At 40.2% G+C, this 19,873-nt stretch overlaps 1 protein-coding gene across 2 annotated transcripts in view; it reads left to right on the top strand.

The window, feature by feature from the left end:
* Positions 1–19,873, top strand: part of PCSK5 (proprotein convertase subtilisin/kexin type 5) — a 456,163-nt gene that overhangs the window by 220,212 nt on the left and 216,078 nt on the right. For both annotated transcript variants that reach the window (XM_008691034.2, XM_040620237.1), the window contains exon 10: positions 13,945–14,048. In XM_008691034.2, coding sequence (XP_008689256.2) covers positions 13,945–14,048 — 104 coding nt within the window. The remainder of the gene's footprint in view (positions 1–13,944; positions 14,049–19,873) is intronic.

Here is a 19,873-nt window from a genome sequence, read left to right as displayed (position 1 = left end):
TCCTTTATAAATACTTCAGTTAGTCACGACTCATCTTTTGGTACCTCCTGGAGAATGTTATATATGCTCATGAAAGCTATGTGTGCTTTCACCCTAAAATGAGCCCAAATGTACATATAGCAGAGGATTTGCTGTACCCCAGGATGATCTATGGGCCTCAAGAGCTCGGGTTAGAAAGTCCTTTCCCATCTCAAAGTCTCAATTACCAGTTGCCACTTTTATCTAGGGTTTGCTCATTTCATTTTACAGTGTTAATGTCTAACCAAGTGGAATTTATTTTGGCGTTCAGTATGAGGATCTAAGTTGAATTTTTAGAGAGATCCATTTACTCGATGCCATTTCTTACGTAATCCATCTCCGAAAACAATTTGTTTTGCATTCCAGTCATTGAATTTATCAAGGTCTCCCTTGAGTTTTCTATTATTCTGTCAACTCTTTTGACATTACTGTATCATTCCACTTCTTCAACATTTCTTTAAACATTTTTACCAGTTTATTTTTCCAGGAAAAATTTAGAACCCTTTTACCATGTTCCCCAAAACAGTCCGAGTGACAATTTATGACAACGGTATGAATCTTGGCTTCTTTATAACAGTTGGTTTTCCCATTCAAGAAAATCTGCCTCTGAATTATTCAGATCTTTCTTTTATTGGCAAAATAACATTTCAGGCTTGTCCTTAGTTCCACACTTTTTGGTTTAGATTTATTTTTTGGAATAGCAAATACTTGCATGCTTTGCTGTTACCATTATGCTCTTAACTGGTTATTGCTCATGTAGAGCAGAGATACAATTTTTTGTATGTTTTCCTTCTCTCTAGCCCCTTTAATTCTTCCTATGTTGTAACTGATTACCTTGTTTTTTGGTGGGGGGGGCGGTATATATACGTGGCTTCTGACTATAGTAATATCTGTCTCTGTTCATTTGAGTTTTTTCTGTGTTTGTCTTCATTGTACAAACTAGTTGTTAAGATGTTATGTTTTGGAGTCAGGCTGACTTAAATTCCAGTCCTGCCTCCACCCCATCACTACCTGGGTAGCCTTGAACAGGTGAAAATCGTGTTTCTTGGCCTTGTTAAATTTCAGTTTCTTCATCTGAAATTTGGGGTAATAACCCGGAATCACCAGATAGTTGCCAGGATGAAATAAATTTGGGCATTTGGAAAGTATTACAATTATGGAAGCTGGTACGGTCATGATTAGTGTTTCTATTATATTAGCTAACCATTTAAAATATTAAGTATCAAGAATGACAATAAGCTTTCGAAATGTCTAGGTCCTGGTTTTCTCTGGATTTTTTTAAACCGCTGTTTCACTTTTTGCTAATGTTTCCTTTTCTTCCTGGGGCTATGCAGCATTTTTGGTTTTACAAAGGTTTTGTTAAAAATGGAATTTGGGTCTTTTCTCAGTGTCTGTTGAGATTTTTAGTGTCCAGTTCCTCATACTAGAATTATTTTTTGGGTTTGTTAGAATAATAGATTTTTAAATATTATTTCCACTTATATTACGGATGAAATTTGGTACTTTAGTATGCTACGGGTTTAGTATTAGAATATTTTTTATATACCTTTGTGTTTATTTTCCTGAGTGCCATTTGTAGTTGCTTTACCTGAACAATGTGTGTATATATGTGTGTGTTCTATATTGTTACAGCAGTTAGCTAATATTGTGTACTTACGGAATATAAAGAGAATCTTGTGAAGTATCCTTTTTTTTTTTCCTCCATTTATTCCTCAAGTGTACGGTAGCATAGATAGTGAATGAAGAGTCAAGCTTCCTAACCCAGCCTGGTTTGACCCGTCTCTACTCTGCCTCTATCTCTGCCAGGTTTTTTGTTTTTGTTTTTGTTTTTTTAATCTATCAAGTGATGTTAAATTCACAAAACAAATGGTGAAATTTTACATCTGTTCTCTCTGGAGACACTTGCGATCCCTGTCCTTGTAAGTTTGAAGGAAACCATCTGTCCCTAAAGCCTTTCTCAGAGGTAATTCTTTGATAAATTTTTCAGTTTTAATTTTTTTATCTACATTCTCCAGAACCATGTCCATTTCCTAAGATTTTCAAATTTGTTAATTAATGATTACATATATTATATAGATGACTGTGATATAATGGCATATTTTGTTAGTTATAGCATAATGTAATTAATTACTATATATCTAACATTAACATAAGATATATATTATATATTATTTTCTTTGTTCGGTGTTTTGTTGCTGTTCTTTTTTCCAAAAGGCCAACTCTTGGATTTGTTAATGAGTAATGCTGTTTTTCCTTTGTCTTTGTTTTTTAATTGTGTTATTATCTTTCCTGTCTTCCTTAGAATCACTCTTCATTCTTTTATTAATCTTATTGGTTGAATCATGGTTCATTTATTTTTCCTTTTACATTAGTATGATTTTTTTTTAAACGGCATATTTACCTCTGAACACACTTTTGGCTGACTGTCATTACTTTTTCAAGATGTTTGGGCTTCCTCTTTGGTAGAATGACAATTGAGAATAATACTTTTAAGTGTTTAACAAACTTTGTCTCTATTGAGATTTGTTATTGACCTTTTTTTCCACTGTATTGTGATCAGATAATGAAGTTAGATAATCAACCACACTAGTGGTGTGTGAGGTATTGTTTTTCCGTAGGGCAATTGAGATTTCCTTTTGGCTCAGTGTATCAGCAGCTTTTTCAAAGCTCTTTAGCTGATCCATGAATTCTTAAAAAGAAATTACTCTTTGTAGGAGATATGTTTTAATATTATTAAATTATATCTACTATGTAAACAAATCCTTTATAGTCTTTCCCCTAAAATAAATGGATTAAATTACTTGAGTAGTGGTCTGGGTCCTTCAGTTACTTCTTTTTTCTTATAGTCTTTGATCCAGACATTTTGATGGAAGCATTTCATCCTGTTAGATATTTATTATAGACACTACTTATCTTTCAGCTAACTTGTACTTCCTTGTTCTTTTCAGTGTTTTTATGTCTAAAATGTATTGTCAGCAACTAATTTTGCCATCCATACATTTGTGTGTGTGTGTTGTGGAAAGATCTCTGCCCATTCTTTTTTAGTTTCTACATTTTATTTTTTTAGGTTAAAAAAATGGTTTTAAAATAATGTTGATAATTTTTAAATATCATTTTTTAAATAAAGCTAATATTAAAAATAAATATATCTTATAATAAGGGAGTTATCCCTTTTGACTCCTTGCTATATGAAATTTGCTGTCCCCACCTATACTTATTTCTGCATGTTTAATATCATAATCTGGGTTTATGCAACAGGCTGTTTTAATTAATTTATTTCCTACAATTATTTTTCTTGTCTTTTCTGAAGAATTATGTTAGAAGACTTATTAAGTGTTCCCTCTGTTATTTATTTTTGAGTCATTAGAAGGTCTTTCATAACAACGACACATTCTAGGGGTTTTAATTTTGCCTTACGTATTTATCAGCTGAAGCAGATCTTAAGGTTATTTGTTTTCTTTTGTCGGCTTTCAGAGCATGTGTTTGTAGAGAAGTAGGTTAGTTGACTTTGTCCTACCAATGTGTGTCTTCTGCATTTACTCGGAAAGGACAGGAGCATAGTAGAACATTCTCGGGCTTGTTTCCTTTCAGTGGTTTTAACTGTCCTTTTTCATTGTCTCCTAAAATGAGCTTTGCAGAGAGTCCTAAGACAGAAATTCTGTTTTAATTCCTAAATAGCTTTTAAGATACTTTTCATTTGCTTGAGATTACCTATATGTACACACATACACACACACACACACACATACACACATGTGTATCAGGAGGAGTGTAAGGGATGCAATTCTTAGTATTTCCTGAAACGTACTGAGTCCTTTGAGCCTACCTTGGGCATTTTTAATCAAGTAGGATTTTGATGACCAACAAAGCCAACCACGGACTTCAGAGCTTGAGCTCTGGAGTCGGAGAGACCTGCATGCAAAGCCCTGTTCTTGTTCTCGCTGTTACATGACTTTAGGAGGGAGAGGTCACCTTTCTAAGCCTCAGTTTCCACATCTGTAAGCAGGGAATAATAACAGTCGACCTCACGGGGTGGTTTGCGTGCATTACCGTAAAGCACGAGAGCGGCCGGTCAGTAAGCAGTAAAGACGCAGTACATGTCGGTCCTCAGAGGCAGACAAAGCTCGTCTCCTGAAGTGGGTTTCTGTTTCCTGGCCTCCAGATCTGTCATCTTGTCTTTCCTCATCTCTTCATTATTTTGCTTTAAAAAAAATTGTGGGACATTCTTACATTTGTGCCCACATCATTGACTCAGTTTTCCAGGCTATCAGTTCCACAGGATCCATACCCATATCAATGGACTCCCTCTCATGCAAACTTTGCTTTTGCTAATACTACTCTATGCTCCTTCTAGTCTTTCTTTCTCTCAGCTTCTATTTTGGCGTCTACCCTTGCCTTCTTTATCGATGTATTCCCTTTTTGTTCACTGTCTTTTCCATGGGCTCCATACTATTTTTCTTCTCTTTCTCTCTCTCTTTTCTTCATTTTCCTGTTCCTATACTTCCTTCTTAGATTTCTTTGACTTATTTTTTCTTTTTCCTTCCCTTTTTTCTTCCTATGTTCCTATTTTTTCCTTTTTTTACTTGCCCTTGAAGGATGGGATGATAGACAAAACCCCGTGGGCAATTCTCAGCTCCTGGCAGAGATCCATACAAAGTGAGGAATGCCAGGTGAGGAGAGGATCATTTCTTTCTAAGATTTTATTTACTGATTTATTTGAGAGACAGAGACAGAGATAGTGACAGAAAGCACAAGCAGAGAGGAAAGGGAGAAGCAGGCTCCCCACTGAACAGGGAGCCCGATGTAGGGCTCGATCTCAGGACCCCGGGATCATGACCTGAGCCAAAGGCAGACGCTTAACTGACTGAGCCACCCGGGTGCCCCAATCGTTTTTTAAGCAGAGGTTTGCCAGCCAGTCCCTGCAAGCACCACTCATGTGGCTCTTCCCCTCGTGGCCCCTCCTCTAGTAAAAGTGGGGGGGGGTGAAGTGGATCAGAGCCAGGCTCCAGAATCAGCATATGGTGTGTTTCAGCCCTTGCTAATCACGTGTCCCTGAGCAGGCTCCTGACACTTTCTCTGCTTTGATGTCCTTATTTGGGTGATATAAGTAATAATATCTCTCAGGATTGCCAGGAGAAATAAATGAAATAATGAATGTAGTAGTTTTCACAGTGTGCCTGGCACACAGTGAGTACTCGATAACCGCCATCTAATACTCTGTACTTTTGGAGGTACATCTGTTAGGAGTTACATTCAGTACCAAGAAAGTATAGCGGGTACAACAGGAAATCCACAAGATGTTGGTTCAGAAACTCAAAGCTACCAAGGCCAAGTCTGTGTTATTTTCTTGATCTTTTTTTTTTTTTTTTTAGATTTTTTAAAAAATTTATTTGAGAGAGAGAGCATGAGTGGGGAAAGGGGCAAAGGGAGAGAGAGAAACAGACTCCATGCTGAGCAGGGAGCCCGGCATGGATTTTGCGATCCCAGGGCCCTGAGATCATGACCAGCACAGAAGGCAGACACTTAACCAACTGAGCCACCCAGGAGCCCTTCTCTTGGTCTTTTCTTAATAGCTGCTGTGGCTCCAGCCATCACATCCACATTCATTTTTTTTAAGATTTTATTTATTTATTGGAGAGAGAGAGAATGAGAGAGGAGAGGGTCAGCGGGAAAAGCAGACTCCCTTCTAAGCAGGGAGCCGGATGCGGGACTCTTATCCTAGGACTCTGGGATCATGACCCAAGCCGAAGGCAGTTCCTAACCAACTGAGCCACCCAGGTGCCCCTCACATCCGCGTTCAGGTAAAAGGAAGAAGGAAAAGAGGGAAGGAAAATTGGGGAATGATTGTAGCAGGAAAGCAAAAGCTTTCTCAGAAATGGCCAGTAGACTCCCACTTAAAACTCTATCTCATGTGCACCCCTCTCTAGTGGGGAGTCTGGGGGACGTGAATTTGGCATCTCACATGTAGAGTAAGGGAGGAAATAAAAAAAGAAAGTTGGAATTTACCCCCTAATTCCTACCATCATTTCTAGGACTTGAGACTCTGACAATAGGGACAGGAAAGAGTTAATGCTTGGACTGGCTTGAAAATTAAAAAAGGATTACATGTCTAGTAAAGAATCATGTACGTACTTTTTTAGGCCATGAGTATCTTGGGTCTTTAATTCAGGAGATAGATGGGGAAACAACGCTTAACTTTGGAGGGTCTTTTGTCATTTCTCCCCCTCCTACTTTCCTTTAGGTGACAATCCAGCTTTGTTTTTTTAATGTAAAGTATGGAAATGTTAAACATTATTTTTCTTATTCCAGCCACATCAGCCATAAGGTTACTTGAAATACCTCCAAAATTCCTGTTCTATATTTCTGTTAATCTTAGTTGATCTTTTCCTCAGTGTGTGTGTGTGCAGTGCATAAGACTTTTTAAAAATATTTTTTGTTACCGCTGACATCTAATAATTAGAAAGACTGCCAGGAGTTGACATAATAAACCAAGAGTTTCTAAAATAGAATAACATTTACTTAAAATTCCAGAATCCAAAATGCATACTGATTGTCACTGAAGTTTAAAATGCAGGTGAACATTGAAAATCCCTAATTTAAAATATACTTCTTCGATAAGCAGGTAGAAAAATCATCACTTTAATTCTTTGTATTCAACAGGGGGAAATGAGAGAAAATGCTGTAATTCAGAATAATAGTAACAACAGAGATGCAGCCAAGTATTTTTGTTGCCTGTCCAAGGGTTCAACGGCTGGCTTTTGAGGCGTGAACTCTGTAAATCCCTGAGCTCTGGTAGAAAAGTTTCGAAAACACTGCCGTCTGGCAGTTCAGTTAAGCAAAAAAGTATTTGCAGTCTTTCGTTCTAACATTTGGTACCATACAGCACTCCAATGTCCACCCAAAGAACATTCCACCATCCTCTACATCACTTCAGTGGCCAACTGTCAAGAGGGAAGATGTTCCCACAAATAGAGAGGATTTGTTACAATCACAGTGGGTCCAGGTACTTGTTTCCCTAACTAGTCAGCTTGCTGCCTACATCATTGGCTCGTTAAAACCAGATCCGTTTTTTTTTTAAAGATTTTATTTATTTATTTGACAGAGAGCCAGCGAGAAAGGGAACAGAAGCAGGGGGAGTGGGAGAGGAAGAAGCAGGCTTCCAGTGGAGCAGGGAGCCTGATGCGGGGCTCGATCCCAGAACCTGGGATCCTGCCCTGAGCCGAAGGCAGACGCTGAATGACTGAGCCACCCAGATGCCCCAAAACCAGATCCTTTTGACAGATCTTAGTGGCATTATTATTTCACCAAGCACAAATATACCGATGTGTTGAAAACGCTATTTTGCTCATTTGTTACAAGAACTAAAAAACATACCATTGAAATTTAGGAATAGAAGAAAACAGCTTAATTAAATGGAAATGCATCAAATGCTAGGATACCCTCAAAGTGGTCCTTCTGAATTGTTTTGGGATGAGAGGTTGTACGTCTCAATCAATGATGATGACTGTTGTCTTTGGGAGTCTGTCATGTGCCAGGCACTCTGTATTCATTACCTTGAGTCCTTTCAGCTACCCTGCAGAGTGTGTGTTCCTGTCTGTGCCCTCAGCTGAGAAAACTGAGTCCCCGAGAGGTTCAGTGCATTGTCTGCCGTTACAGAAGCACTAGTAGCAGGCCATGATTTACCCCAAGTCTTCCTGACTCGAAAGCACCATTCTCATGTGACTGTGAGCTATTTAGTATTATTTTTGAGAACAAATTTAAATGAGAAACATAATACGGATGGCAATGTCTTCCTGCAGAATTCTGTCAGTTCACTTAGAACTGCATATTTATTCATGCTGAGCGCTGGACAACCTGCAAAATTAGCAGAAGAGGGAAAGTAAGCACTGTCCTCCAGCTTCCTGGAGAAACCCAGACTTGGGTTTCTCACAGCTTGACTGGGATAAGCTTAGCGGGGAGGCTCTCATACTGTCACATTTTGTCTACTGCAAGAGATTTCAAAGCTCGGGGACGAAAACGAGGGTCAGACTTGGGTTTGAGCTTACAGGGTACATGAAGAGAGAGAGGCCTTTAGAATGGCCAGAAATCACAGCCTTGGGGTAATACCGTCGGAGGGACTTGAGGGTGTAAGAGTTCCACTGTTGTGAATTGATTTCAGTGCACGTGATCTCGAGTGAGTGGACCTTTGTGTGACCATTCATCAAATTGTATTCCCTAAGAGTTCACGTAGCAAAGTATTTCAGGGAAATGATTATTGAGCTTCCCAACAAAGTGCCATTTGTTTATAACGCTGCAGAAAGATTAACTGATGTGTTTTTGGTGAGCAATCCTGCAGATAAGCCCCAGATGTATAAAGGAAAGAAGACAATTCAGTTTCAGCGGCAGAGTTTTTCTTGGTCAATTAGGGACTTTCTTCCCTGAAGTGTGTTCAGAGACCCAATTTCTGTACCTTTGATTTATACTCTCCTCGGGTAATCAGTGAGTGGTGTACACAAGAGAGTATACTAAAAATTTGACTTGGGTGGTCCTGAGCCAGTCTTTTCTTTATCTTTTCCACTTCGGTTCAGATATGGGTGGATCATAAGTTGGTGTCCCGGTGATCCCAGGACAAGTCACATTTCCACATCTGGAGGTATTATTAACTGTGTTTTCTGTTAGTACACCCAGTTTTAGGCCAGGAGCTTTTGACTTTACGTAGAGTACACGGTCCAACACAACACAACACAACAGAACAATAACACACTCCCATTAGCAAGATCTACTCCTCTTTGCAGCAGGACTGACAGTCTGATGATCCTTGCGGCAGCTTCATTATCTGACAAAAGAAGATGGGTTTCCTTTGTTGGATGGTCCGTATTTTATTCTGAATCATCGCTGGCATGCACATAGTACAGTAAGAATAATGTTTTTACCAGTCTCTGCGGGCTTCAGACTCTTTCTGTCTCATCTTTCTCGTTCCAGCTCCCTATGAATCTTTCCCCATAACTGCTGATTTATTTAGCATCTGTACAATGACATTAATTTTCTGGCCACTTCCCCATTTCTATTTTACACAGTCTTAAGGAACATAAAACGAGCCTGGTTTTGTCTTGGATTTTTTTGTTGACTACGTAGTCAGTTGGGTGATGGCGGATGGGTCGCACAATTTCCCCACAAGACTGGTTCATGAACTTGCTCATTACTGCATTAGAGGGAATCTCTCTTGTATGTAAAGAAGATTGCCCCGTTCAGGCAACAGTTTTCATTATCTGGATTCGCTATTGCTGCTTGTGTTGATAAATTCTCTTTCTGTATGAAGATGTGTATGTGCTGTCCCTTTTATCGGTTGCTTCTTAACTGCCTGTGATGACAGATCCATCTGGGGGTTTGGGGGTGGGGGGAAGATTACTTCTTGTTTCTTTTTAATAAATGCAGGCGAGTCAGTCACTCAGGCTCCAAAATTGGTCCTATTTTTCTAAGGACCTCCAAGTACAGATTGATTTTGAACGGTTCACACCTGTGCAGAATTAGCTGAGAAAACTATTGGGGAAGAGAATTTGTTTTTTGGTTTTTTCATTTAAGTGCTAGCAGTTGAACTTAGGAGCCCAACAAGAAGCACTAGACAGAATGTCTTTCTCGGGATATGTCCACCTTATTCTAAACCTGCTGTTGGGGCCATGAAAAATACTTTGAGCTGCTCAGGACAAAAATATACCACCAGGTAGGGATCGTGTCATTAATTATCCTGTTTTTGCTGCTGGAAACTAGAAGTGTTTGAGATGGGGTTCAGATGAGCTCCCCTGACTGGAGAAGTGTTACCCAACCAGACTGTAAGCCGCATCAAAGTGTGAGCATGTCAAGCGAGGTGGCAAGTTCAGAACCATAATGTTTAATAATATAATGTTATGACCTACAGTATAAGCGTATGATACTACATTATAAAAATAATCTGGTATGTCCTAGTTTGGTATCTTTCCATTTGCCTCAGATAGAGTGTGCCAAAGTTAAGCCTTTGGAACTTAAAACCCAGATTAAGACTTGCGAATCTCCTGAATTCAGTGGCAAACAAAAATCCGCCAACTGAGTTGAGAGACACAGTGCAGGTAGGAAAATGGTGTGACCACGAGGACATGAGATGCCACACTTGGCTTCCTGATCCAGTTGGCAAAGAACCACCTGATGAACCACGGCATGTATGTCCTTTCCACTTTGGGGGGGTCCATCTGGAAATGGGTTAAATAGTGATAGTACAGGGTCTGCAGCCAGCCAGGTACAGCTGGTTTGAGTTGTAGTTCTACCGCTAACTACCTATGTGCACTCGAGTTACTGTGTGTAACTCAGAGTCTCCGTTTTGCCATCCGTGAAATGGGAATAAAAGTATTACCTGTGTTCATATGATGTTTGATATTACTCAGTAATAATGCACGTACAACACGCACTACCTGCCCCTGGTCAAGTGCTCATTTAATGTTTGTTATTAACTTGAGGTCCCTAAAAGATACAAACCTTCCTAATAGGAAAATATTATACCTACAGAAGTCCCCAGAAAATCATGTGTGTTTTATTGCCTTGAAAGCTCATAGCTAGCTAGCCACATTTTGCAGGGATTTATAAATGTTACCATCTTGTGTATATTGTTGTTTAAAGGTAATTGTCAATAATTCCAGGGAGAAACCTTAAGGGGTATGTGGCCTAAATCCTTGTGGCTTTTTATGGGCTCAGTGGTCGCCAGGCTCAGAATGGAGAGAAGCTGCTCTTTTCCTCCAAGTTGGTTATACTTGTGGCCTCTTGATTATTGTGTGCCCCCAAAGCTCTTGGTGCTCCGTCTTCTGTTCGTGGAGGTGAGAGGGGTCTTGGTGTTCAGAAGCCAGTGGAGTGTGGCTCTAGGGTAACTGGCAGAAGGGGGTCCATGTTAGGGGTTCCTACTTTACTATTGTGGCCTGTGAAGTTCCCAGCAGAGAGCATACAGCCTTCTCTTTGCTTTCACTCTGTGTATGGTATACCAGAAGTTTCATAGTCTGACGACTTCTATAACATCCCTGAGAGCATAAATAAATTTAAGTCATAAAATGTGAATCAGACTTCCCCCTAAATACAAGTCCTCTCAGGATACTAGCAAGTTAACTTATGGCTATTTCCTGAGCCAATAATTAGTTACCCTCCCACGGGTAGAAACACCACAGATGCAAAAATCCCTTGGTTTCCCGTATTAACTTCCTCACTTTATTTGGGTGAAATTCAGGAAATTTTGAAAGTAAATGATTTCTGAAGTTGTGCATTATCAAATGTCAGAGTAAAATTACCTGAATGCCTCCTTCTTTCCATGCACAGTTTCAATTTCCGAAAGCTAATTTCTTCCTTCTAATTACAAGGACTCCGAGAAGAGCTAGTTTTTGCAACCCAGCATGAGAGCAAGTAACTTCTGTTCTTTCAGGCTGACTTGAATGCGAGAGGCTTCCTGAATGGGCCTGAATACAGCTGCTGAAGGCTCGAGACAAATGGTCCCTGTTCTGTCGTCGTCATCATCGTCATCACCATTATATTTTTAGTGCTAAGGGTCACTAGGGAAATGGTCTCCTGATGGTCAGACTTTGTGCTTGAGGGTTTCCAAAGGAGTCTTGCCCTGGTGATAGGTGACATAGGAAACTTGTTTCTTTTTATTTTCTTTTTTGTTTTGTTTTTTGGTTTTCCATGAAGAGTAGTATTTAAAATGATGTTCTAGCTGTGTGTTAAATGTTATTTTAAACTCATTAGGTTGATTTAGAGATATTTATCAAGTCCATGTGTTCTTTTAGGTATCTTGCTGTTTGCTCATGAAAGAAAACCAGAAAACAAAAAATATGTGTGTCCACTGGAGAGGATTCTCCAGTACCAGAAATTAAGGGGCTGGAAAGTCTTATGAGACTGAGCTTTTTTGTTGTTTTTTGCCCTTCACCCAAATAACTACACTGGGAAAGAGAAAGGAGCATTACATCTCAGGCAGATCAGGAAAAACATCTTATGGTGACCCTAGCATTCAGAATTATCCCTTGACTCTTTTCCTAGTTTTTCTGACCATGGTGCGACAAGTCTACTGAATTATTATGTGGACTCAGTAGCCATCAACAAAGGGTCAAATCCTGCTATTGGTTTTAGAAGTGAAGCTTACCCACCTCCTGGGCCCCATCCCACAACCTCCCTCCCTTTCTCCAGAGTTTCATGAATTATCAGGTTCTAAACTACGTTCCTTAGAAGTGTTGTATACAACAAAACAGAAATAAATCTGTTTCCCTTGTTCTTATATTTTTAAAACTTGGGAGGTTGGGTTTCAAGGTCCTCAGCATAAGTTATGTTGTGAATGCAGCCTTACGAAATAGTCCACATCCAGTCTTGCCCCCTCTTTGGAAATGGCAGTACCTCCTCTCTTATTTTTAATCTGAGGGCATAGCAAAACGGTTTCAGAACTCGAGAGTCCTTTTCTCTCCCTGTCTCCTTCATGTTCAGGCCACCACGTGGGAGCCGTGGCTCAAAACTTAGCAGAATGTCGTACTGTGTACCACTTCTTGATGGCTTCTTTTGCACCAGGAACTAGGTTAAGTACTTGGCGGCGCTTTCATTCAGTCAGTACGATCAAGTAACGTAGATCTGAGCATCCACGTGCTAAATGGGGAAACTGAAGCCTTGAGAAGTCAATTTCACATAAGAAATGAAGAGGCCAGAATCTGATCACTGGGCTCCCTCTGTAGGGAGGCCACTCTCAAAAACACGTATGTGGCGAATGTGATGGGAAAACGTAGTATAAAGTGAAGTAGTGTGCTGCTCCGTCATTGAAAATCAGCTGTCATTGAGATAGCAGGTTTTCCCTCTGCCTGGGACACGCCAGCGTCCATCTGTGTGCATTTGAGGGACCACAGGGATTACCATGTACCCCTGTCACGCCTCAGGGAAGGTAGCAAATCATCATCCCCCTTCCCTCAATGTTCTGACCCAACCTTGGCAAATATCCTCCTAAAATGAAGGTGGAGGACGAGAAACAGAACAACTCTCCAGGCTGTGGGATAACTGCCATATTTCCTGGTTAAGTAAAAGATTATCACACCTGACATTCGAGCCTGTGAAGTGAAGACGTATCTTGATGAGAATCTCATGCGTGCATTGGGTCAAATGCCTTCCAGTGTATACGGACTCTTTGAAAGAGAACAGAAGTCTGTTCCCCGGTACCTGGATTTGCTTTTTTGCTTTCTGTATGTTTATGAGTGGTATTGTGGTTCTCCAGTGAAAGGCACTTCCACTCAATGTCTTTGTGCTGCTCTGTGCTAACAATCACAAGAAGTAGGTATCCAATAATTTAATATAATAGCTACTATTGCAGATTAAGGGAACTCCCATAGCTGTGTCTTGGAGCCCAGCTTTTGGGCTCTGTACCGAATTCTCTTTCTTTGGGAGGATTGACACCTGGGGACTCGGTTCAGTTGAGGTTTTTTCCATATCCCGTACGTACACGCAGAATACTAAGTTCTTTATTACCTTACAAATCAATTGTCTGGTGATACAGCTGGACAAGGAATGTTCCAGAAGACTTCAGTTTTGACTTGAGCTTCTTGTAATTTTCGGATGATGATGCCAGCTTTTACACAAAGGATGAGCAGGCCAGAATGGGGAGCCATTTTGTTGAGGAAACCGGAAATCCTCACCCTTTTAAAAACTGAGTGACAGCCGACTAATCCCACATTAGTTCCTAAATTCAGGGTTATGTCTTCTGCCTCCCTCAGACTAACGTCACTTCTCCACGTTGAGAAAGAACCAGAGCGGCATTTGGCATCTGTTCCCCCCACAAACCCAAAGCACTGACCCTTTGTTTTTAGTACTTTGCCATTTTGCTTTTGCTTTTTTAATTTGCTTGTGACTCTCTGCTTCCCCCATCTTTTTTTTTTTTGGTACAATGATTCTTACCTTGTCTTTCCCCAGTCCGTTTCTGACCTGGAGAGACGTGCAGCATGTTATTGTCAGGACTTCCCGTGCAGGACATTTGAACGCTAATGACTGGAAAACCAATGCTGCTGGTTTTAAGGGTGAGAACTTCTTTCATATTCTGTCACAGGCAAAATATTTTTATTTTTCCCCCATTTTAAATGGAGAGCCGGAAGTAGAATCCCTCAAAAGAAACTTGAAATTGTGTGCTGACACACAGAGAGCTTGCTCTTTGAGTAAATAAAAGGCAGATTGATTTTTTTTTTTAATTCAAACAACACCTAAAAGGCAGATTTCCTTGGCTTCCCACATCATAGGTCAATTTCTTAAAAGACAACCAACTTCCACGTAGAGCCGACCTATGGGGCTACTAATTAGAAAATTAGTTCGTTTGCTGTCATTGGTTATCTGAGTGGTGTTCGTAACAATGTATGTAACTTCCTCCTCTTCGATAGTGATTACTTCCACTTCAAAAATGACCTGTATATTTTGTTCACTGTTAGTTTCTAGGCCGTGCTTGCTCTACATTTTGTTTTTGTTGTTGTTTTTCTAAACTTCCACAAATAGCTCATCTAAAACATTAGTTTATGCGAATGAAAAGTGCTTATGAAGCTTTATAACATACAGCCTTTATATGGTTTTGCACATCGTATCGTAAGTGCTGCCTGTTTTTCCCGTGGCTGAGGATTGTAGTTCCCGCAAACTGTCTTACTAATGGTAGGCAGTTCGTTTATCATCGTCCATAGCATAAGTTATCATAAAAAGAAAATAATTATATAAAGCAGTTGTCCTAAAGTTTCACGTGACTTAAATTTTAACCCACTAATTTGTTAGAGCCAAGATTACTCTCGGTCATATCTGCAGACTTAAATTTACTCCCAAATAATGTTGGTATCATTGTATATCCCTATGGATGAAAACGAGTATCCCTTACCACAGGGAATAGCTACTGAACAATTGAGGTTCTCATCCTCAGTTCTTTGGTAACATGTCGAATAATCCTCGGCAGGTCATTGAGGTATTCGGGGCCCTAACTTTCCCATCTTAAACATTTTAGAAGCTGAGTAATATTATCTACATACGATTTCTTAAATATGATTTTAATATCTCTTTAGTGAATTATACCCAACATATGCAAATATCCATGCTGGAAATGTAAAATGTAATCTTAAAAATTACTTACAGTTATAGTCTCATGCTTAGCCAAATATACCAGATAACCAGTGTCTTATAAAATACTCCTTTGGTTAACATCTTCACTGCAGACTTCACTCCATGTTTAGAAACAGAAGAATATCCCTCTGCTTTAGAGTAATATCACACACCTCTCCATACTCTCAAACTATATAATGCAGCAGTGTTCATTGAGCTTTTAATCTAAAGAGTTGTAAATTCTTGTCGGGATCCCATTGTCTGAAGGCCACATCAAGACACTCAGTCCCAAAATAGCCATTGTTAACGTGTGGCATCAAAAATATGTGAGATTTCAGTCGTCGGAGAAAATCCAGGATGCACTTGGCCATAGGTGTGTTTCATTCTGATGAGCCTCTGCACCCTCCCAGCTCTTACTCTCTAAATCCATGAGGCTGGGAGGTAGGTCTGGGGAGGGGGGAAGAAGGGACCAAAACATAACCTTGGCCGGTTCAGTGCTGCAGTGAACTTCTTAGCAGAAGGTTCAGGGGGACTGAGTACATTGACCTCCACGAAGCTGAGGAATCAACTCTAACCCAAATAAAAGTCTTAGTGTTACTTATTCCTTTTTGGCAAGTTAAAAAGAGCAAATGGTTCTAATAAAAAACGCAACTCTTTTGAAAACCTCTGTTGGTTTTGGAGAGGGGGAAACAGAGGATTTAGACCAACTCCCCAGATCCAAACCTGAAGGGAGTCTGAAGGGGGCTATACAGTGCTCTGGCGAGGAGGAAAGAGCATTTTACTCTTGCACGTGGCAATATTTAGTATAATATTTCACTCTTCTCTTAGCTTGCTGCCAAGAGTAACAATTAAAGTTCGCTTTCTCATAGATGAATTACCCTGAACGGTCTGGACTCCCAGTGGAATTGTTTTGTAATTCTGTTGATGGCAAGCCCCATATTTCATCTAAACATGATCATAATAAGAATAATTTTTTAAAGAGCTATATTCTTCCTTACCCTAAGCATTACCATCCCCTCCCTGGTGTCCCACAAATAAAAATGATTAAGGCAGAGGCTCGCAGGAGAAGCCACGTGCTTTGGGGAAGGAGAGGATGCAGGTCACTGGGATAGAACAAAGATGGGCGACTTTTTATGAAATAAGAACGGAACAAACAAACAAACAAAAATAGCTAATGCTTGGAAGGGCTTCGTGCAACAAGAGCTCAGCAAGAGCCCGTATTTTAAATTAGGTCAGCCAGCTTTTGCAGGCCTCGCTTAGCAGGAACACATGGCCACACGTTTCTCCTTAGACAGGAGAAGCTGAAAGTTGCTTGCGAACAAGAGCCTGTGGCCACGCTGCTCTCTGTGCAACTTAGTCCTAAGGCAGAGCGAGGTGTGTGCCTGAAAGGAACCTGAGCCATCTGTGCTCCCCAGGAGGATTGCTTTTATTCCCTTAATGTTGAGCCATTTAAGTTGTTTGAAGAGTGTTTTAAAAAACGAAACAAAACACAAACGAGAAAAAAGAAGAAAACCTGAGAAGAGTTTCAGGATTGCTTGGTGTAGGTACGCTTCTGCATTGGGAATGTCAATATCAACATGAGAATTTCCTTCTCTCATCAGGTAAAGCAGAAGCAGCTGAGGGTAGCAACCAAGTCAGTATTGAGGTCTTGTCATTGATACACTTGATAGTCATCAGTGATAATTTCAGAGAAGCCAACACCCTAAAGAACAATTTCTCACCAGACCCTGCCAAGTCCTGACATCTCTGCATGCAGTGTCCTTACGTTTCTTCAGACATGGCCATATGTAGTACACCCAAGGCAGAGAGTAGGACCCGATGTTCTAGCTGCTGGACCGCTGTGGGCCCCTCTGAGAGGCCGACTCGATGCATTCTAATCCACATGTGTTACGAGTCCCTCCAGCAGCAGCTGCTGGCTGCCTGTTCACGGGCACAGGCAGGCTCTCGTTCAGGCAAGGAGCTTGGCCTTGAAAAACCAAGGAATGTGGCTCTCTGCTGACTCGTGTGTTTCTCCAAGAGTGGGATTACCCTGGAGGAGCATGCTGATGAGCTGGGTGCACAGTTTCCTCCTCCTTTTTCTGTGTTCTCATTATAGTAACATGCTATAAACGATCGGATGGTTAGATTAGCTCACGGTGAAGGGAGCCCCAAAGCTGAAAGCTACTCATCAGTATTTTTATGCTAATGGTATCTTCATCTTTAACAATTTTAATTGAACTAAGATGATTCTGCTTCGTAAAAAATAATACTCTCTTATAGTACAGTTAAAAGGTCTTTTGCAGAAGATCCGTTTTAAAAAATAGTCCAGTGAGTACATACCTATGGAAACTGCCTAAACATTATTTGGATGGTTCATTGTGTGAATACTTTTGGCTAAATTTCATACACCTTTTGACTTTAAACTTCCTCCAGACGTAGTTTCTTCAAAAATAAATGGAATAAATACCATGCACTTATCAAAGAATCTCCTTGGGGTTATTCATGAGGATAGGAAAATATTTGTATGAGGCCAGATGAACAGATGTGATATTTGCCACTAGAAAACTGAAATCCGAATTCCTGTATTTTGCTACCGATCAGCAATGCCGGGAGATGACTTTGGCATTAAATCATCTATTTGGGGTTTTTTTCCAGGGTTATTTCCTTCTCTTTTGATGCCTCTCCTTCCCTCTTATGAAACGTCTTCTCTAGGTTTTTTTTTTTTTTTTTTTTTTTTTTCTTTTCTATGCTTTTTAATACCCTGTCCATGCTCCTTAAAATGCACAAATCAGCTGTAAGAAGCAAGGGCTTTTTGCCATTTGAGTGGTTTTCTTCACAAAAGTTAATTTGTGCCGTCTATTTATTTACAAATACTTGCTGAGTACCTTTAGCACACCAGCCCAACACATGTTGCAGTGTACCCAGAAGGGGGAGGCAAACGGAAATGTCAGGGGGGCCCCGTGGCATTGCTTAATTTGGTCTGGCCACTGTATGATTTACGTACAGAAACAGAAATTTACATTGCACTTTTCTTCCCTTCCGTCAAGCCCGAACGATCTGCCAGGTCATGTTTATAAAAAGTGTCGATGCAGACTTCCCTGGTCATCGAAAATGCAGCCTAACCTCAGCAGGAAAAGGCATCTGGTATAGGGACTATCTTTGGTGGCGAGTCACGGATGTTTTGACCAGTTCTGTTTGTGCACAGAGGACACATGGACCAACCCCACCATGCTGAGGACTTTCATTCTGCATTCTTCTAGAATCCCCAGCTCCTATCATTTCAGGAAGCACTTAGCTCTTTGTAATGACCCCCTCTGTTCTGCTTTAATCTGTGGAACCTGCAAATCCACTGCCCCCATCCCCCTCAGTTGCCTGGGCTGTGCCCTGCAGGCTGGGCCTGAATGCATGCAACATCGGTGCTCTAGTTTTTTTCAAAGTGTCTGTATTTGGATTATATGACTGTATACAGTTAAACGCTCTTAAATTTAGGAACAGGAATAGACATCAGATAATAAATTAGGACCTTCTGTCATCTTTACTAGGCGAAAGAATGAAAAAAATGTCATTGAAAATCAAAAATGACAACTAAGTGAGCGAGGTTACCACGCCTTCCATTTCACTGCCCTCCCAGACTATGTAAGTCTCTCTTTTTCTACCAGCATGTCGCTGAAACCTCTCCATCCCCACTGACTCTTTCTTTGACCACCACTAAACTACTAGACTTTTTTTTTTTCTTTAAATATCTAACTGCTTTCCCACCGTGGGAAAACAATTGACAGTCTAACATGACTTCTTAGCCTCCAAGGCCCTAACTTTTAATAACCTTTATTACCTTTAATTGCCATCATTTTATTTCCACTGGTAGGGCTGGTAATTTTAAGATGTTCCAATATATTTTTAATACCTACCTGTCTTGCTTTCAGTTTGTAACACTTATTAAAAAGAATTAGCAGTGCTGAAACCATTAAGCATGCCATGTGTTGAATTGAAACTAAAGGTTTTGAAATGTGTTCTTTTTTGAGTGTGTGAAGTGATATCTGATGTATTACCGTTTGGAAGGGTAAAGCTGTATTTTATGTTATTATTTCACTGCACAAATACTAGTTCACCTTTGCCACTTAGCATGCTGATGTGATGTTGGTAGCGATGATTAAAGCTACCCTAAGGCACCTTAATTGGTAATCTGCACATCATGTTTTTGAAGAAAGGTCAAAGTGAAATGTTATTCACCTGGTCAGTGTCAGGGGTGACATTAGAATCAGACGCTTGATTCCAGTCCCCGTCGAATCCATAGAAATAAGTCATTGAGTTCTTCTCTTCTAATGCAAAGGAAAAGGGGAGCAAATACATTTGATAAAATGTGCTCATTGGAAATGCCAGCTGATTTTCTTTCAAGATTCCATGTTTTATCCTATGGTACTCTGTGAACTCAATTTCATTTACTATATATTGACTGAGAACCTTTCCTTTTCCTGTTTACTGACCATCAAATACATGAGCTCATCTTCTTGCTCATTTACCAAAAAAAAAAAGATGTGAATCACATAATTTCAGGATTTTGTCTTTATCCGTTCTTCTGGAGGATGATTTACCTAAATACCTACCTGCAAACAGTAACATGGAACCCCTGACAGGAAACGGCTCCTTACCCTAGAGTCCTGTGTCCAAAATATCCACTTGTCCCATCAGAGTGTTCCGCTCGTACTTCCTAAATATGCGAGGTTTAAAAATGCCTTCTACCAAGGAAAAATGTTGTTTTCTCCATATTGAACTTTGAACGGAAGCATTAGGTTTG

The sequence above is a fragment of the Ursus maritimus genome, unplaced genomic scaffold, assembly GCF_017311325.1.
Source record: "Ursus maritimus isolate PB19 unplaced genomic scaffold, ASM1731132v1 scaffold_34, whole genome shotgun sequence".
NCBI classification, from domain to species: domain Eukaryota; kingdom Metazoa; phylum Chordata; class Mammalia; order Carnivora; family Ursidae; genus Ursus; species Ursus maritimus.
The sequence above is the reverse complement of the archived record's forward strand: the minus strand, read 5'-3'. Positions and strand labels throughout refer to the sequence as shown.